We start from the raw sequence: 3,116 nt of genomic DNA, 5'->3' as shown, positions 1-3,116 counted from the left end.
TTCAGGGTGAGGATTGCCTTGACAGAGACCACAGGACAGTTTCAGAGCAGGCACTGAAGAGCTAAGGAGGCAGAATGCAAGGGGTGCACTCCCCTGAGCCCCACACCAGCCAGGAGCTGCCCAGGCTCAGGCTGTGTGCCCAGCACTGCTCCCCTGGCACAGGCAGTGGGGCAACAGAGAACATGCCATGGATGCAGTGCCAGTGGTGAAAAGGCTGATGGAGCCAAGCTCATTCATTTTTATTTCCCAAGGTTAGCAGAAGGAGGTTATCACCTAGGGAAGCAAGAAAGGCCCTGGGGGCAGATGTTGCACTGCCCCTGATCTGCAGCAGTCCCAGCACAGTCACTCAGATTCACACCAGACCCCTGGGACTGAGCTCAGAACTCAGCACTGGGTGCTGTGCATCCCAAAGGGAACAAGAGTGATACAATGCTGGACCTCAAGACCCAGATTGCAGACAGAAAACAGGCCTGGCTGCAGCAAAACTTGGTCAGCACCTTCCTAAGGAAGCAGGGACTTCTCCTTTGAGCTGAGAGGACACTCTACTAGAGAGCAAGCAGAGTTTCTTTACTGCCCCATTTCAGATGTGTGGGTGGACCCTGAGGGCTGCTGGTTCAGTCTCTGAGGGCAGTGTCTCCAGTGAAGAGCTGGATCACTGCTGCTTCAGTATCTTGAGGACACAATTAGGTCAAGAGAAACAAACCCAGGAAGGGCAGATCTGCTCAGGGCTGCAGCTTGACAGCAGCCAGTACACAAAATAAAGAAGTCAGATGTGTATTGGATGAGAAATGATACGGATGTGTATCACTGGGGATGTAGTGCAGCAGGATGGGGAACTCTGCCTGGTGTTCTTGCATTCCTTGAGGGATCCTGATCCCCTCCAGATCCCAGCACTATCCATAAGGCACTATGGCCCAGCCCCAGAGCCAGCAGCCGAGGTGCCCAGGCAGCCTAAATACCAGCTGGGAACTTCCACCCACGAGTCCTGAACACTGACAACTGCAGTTGAGGGCATGCTGAAGAGGCTCTTTAAGGAGCACACCTCAGCCTGGCATCCAAACCCCCAGCCAGGGGATCTGCCAGTGGTAAGTGTGCCCTGTAAGCCCTCCTGAGACAGGATTACAGGGATGCAGCACCTCTGCAGAGCTACCTTAGCACGGTCCCTGTAACACAGACCATAAACACAGCAACAAAGTGCTCTAAGTAGAATCACATTCCCCCACTCCAGCAAAGAGGAATACAAGAAAAAGGAAAGAAACAAAAAGAAGATTCTGCCAGTCATTGGAGCTGGGGATCTCCAAAGCCCCAGGGCCAGCTGCTGAGATGCTCTACTCGCACTGCAGCACGGGGGGAGAGCACGGAGGGGCACACATGCAACTAGAAGTCTCCTTCACAGAGATGCTCAGTCAGAAAGCTGAAGTGACCAGGAAATTAAGTGAACCCAAGTCAAATGGCCCCGTGCAGCCAAGCCAGCCAGGCAGTGGGACCTGGATGTGGCTTCTCTTCCCTGACTCGAGCCCATCGCCAGCGACGAGCTTCTCCCAGCCTCTGAAAAATCAGCCCTGCTGCTTCCCTAGAGCTGTGTGGATTGCTCCCTGGCACGGGGAGCAGCCAGCTATGGCTTCGACCAGCTAGCCACCAAGGGCAGAAAAAGGGGAGCGTGGCTGGTATAGTCCTGAGAGCAGTTCAGGTGAGAAGCCAATGCTCCCAATCCCACCCCTGCCGTTGTGCCTGCCCGAGGAAAAGCTTCTCTGCGCCGAGGAAAGAGCCTGTTCCCCTCTCAGAGCTCATCCTGGAGTTCTCCAAACTGGCCCTGGCAGCTCCCAGGTGCTGCAGCAGTCCTAGGGGAGCAGGGTGCTGGTCGGGCTGCCAGGACAGAAGGCTCCAGACCAGAATGCCCCCCAAAGTGTTCAGAGGGGAGCTCAGTGCACGGTAGCTGCACTGAGGCAGAGGCAGGTTCGTCTGCTCGCATTGTTGGTGAGTCTCTCCTGGTGACAGAGGGTTTCCTTTGCTTCTTTTTCTTCCCTTTTTTTTTTCTTTTTCTTTTTTTTTCTTTTTTTTTTTTCCTTTTTATAATGCTAAACTCATCTCCCACACTTTTCACACATTCAAATCCACACGCCACGGTCTGTGGTTATGCCTTTAGGAGTCTCCTCCACAAAACCAACCATCCAGTAGTCAAGCATGAGAACTGAACGCTAGCAGGCAAGACCCCTCTTCCTTCCTGGGTGCATCTCAACCTACACGTGCAGGCATCAAAAACAGACCAATCCAAGAAACACCAATATACCAAGGATGGGGCTCTCGGGGGCTTCTAGAAACTCAGCCCAACTTCAAGCCAGCAAAGGGGAGGTGGGGGAGTTGTCACTAACACTCATCTATGTTAAGGCTGATGAACTCCTGTATACACTTCCTGTACTGCAGCTCAGTAGGGCTGTTGCTGGGATATTGACCTGGTTGTCCAAAGGGACCCTCTGCTTCTCTCATCTCCTCGTTCATCCGAGCCAGACGCAGCCTGGAGAGAAGGAGAGAAAGCACAAGGGACAGAGGTTGGGTTATTCCTGCCCTGAGGGCTGCTGACAAGGCAGAGTTTGGACAGTCCTGGCTGCACTTACAGGGTGACTATGTCTGCGTTGGCTGCCTGGACAGCAATGCTGAGTGGGTCCTGCCCATCGCCGTCCACCGCGTGCTGGTTTGCCCCTCGCTTGAGGAACAGGCAGACCTGCCTGCAGAAGGGAAAGGGAAGAGCATGAGAGCAGGAATTCCAGCTCCCCCAGCCCCTTGCTGAAGCAGGCAGAGGGCACTGTCCCTCCCCAGGTGTACACTGGTCTACATCAGGAAATGCTGTGCTGGTGTGGAGAGAGGAATGGGTGCGCAGGGGCCCAACTACCCCCCGTCTATCACCACGGGGGCAACTATCCTCCAGACAATCCAGTTGTTGATGTGACATAGAAAGGCACATTTTGCAAACAGACAATGAACCAAAGGCAGCTCCCTTGCCCACCCCAGCCCATGGCTCTCAGCTGAAGCACATCCCAGTAAGGCAGGAGGAACTCACCCAGTATGCCCCAGGTAGGTGGCATGATGCAAGGGAGCTCGGCCTCGGCTATCTCTTT

At 54.3% G+C, this 3,116-nt stretch overlaps 1 protein-coding gene across 1 annotated transcript in view; it reads right to left on the bottom strand.

The window, feature by feature from the left end:
- Window positions 1-2,367: 2,367 nt before the first annotated feature.
- Window positions 2,368-3,116, bottom strand: part of ACAP3 (ArfGAP with coiled-coil, ankyrin repeat and PH domains 3) — a 36,419-nt gene continuing 35,670 nt past the window's right edge. Inside the window, exons 20-22 of the mRNA XM_008949851.1 lie at window positions 3,059-3,116; window positions 2,616-2,726; window positions 2,368-2,515 (exon numbers count right to left, since the gene is read on the bottom strand). The exon at window positions 3,059-3,116 is cut by the window's right edge and continues 61 nt beyond it. Of these exons, the coding sequence (XP_008948099.1) occupies window positions 2,368-2,515; window positions 2,616-2,726; window positions 3,059-3,116 (317 nt within the window). The remainder of the gene's footprint in view (window positions 2,516-2,615; window positions 2,727-3,058) is intronic.

This window comes from Merops nubicus, unplaced genomic scaffold (assembly GCF_000691845.1).
Source record: "Merops nubicus isolate BGI_N331 unplaced genomic scaffold, ASM69184v1 scaffold6041, whole genome shotgun sequence".
NCBI classification, from domain to species: Eukaryota; Metazoa; Chordata; class Aves; order Coraciiformes; family Meropidae; genus Merops; species Merops nubicus.
Note: the sequence above shows the minus strand (reverse complement) of the source record. Positions and strands in the feature narration are given on the sequence as shown.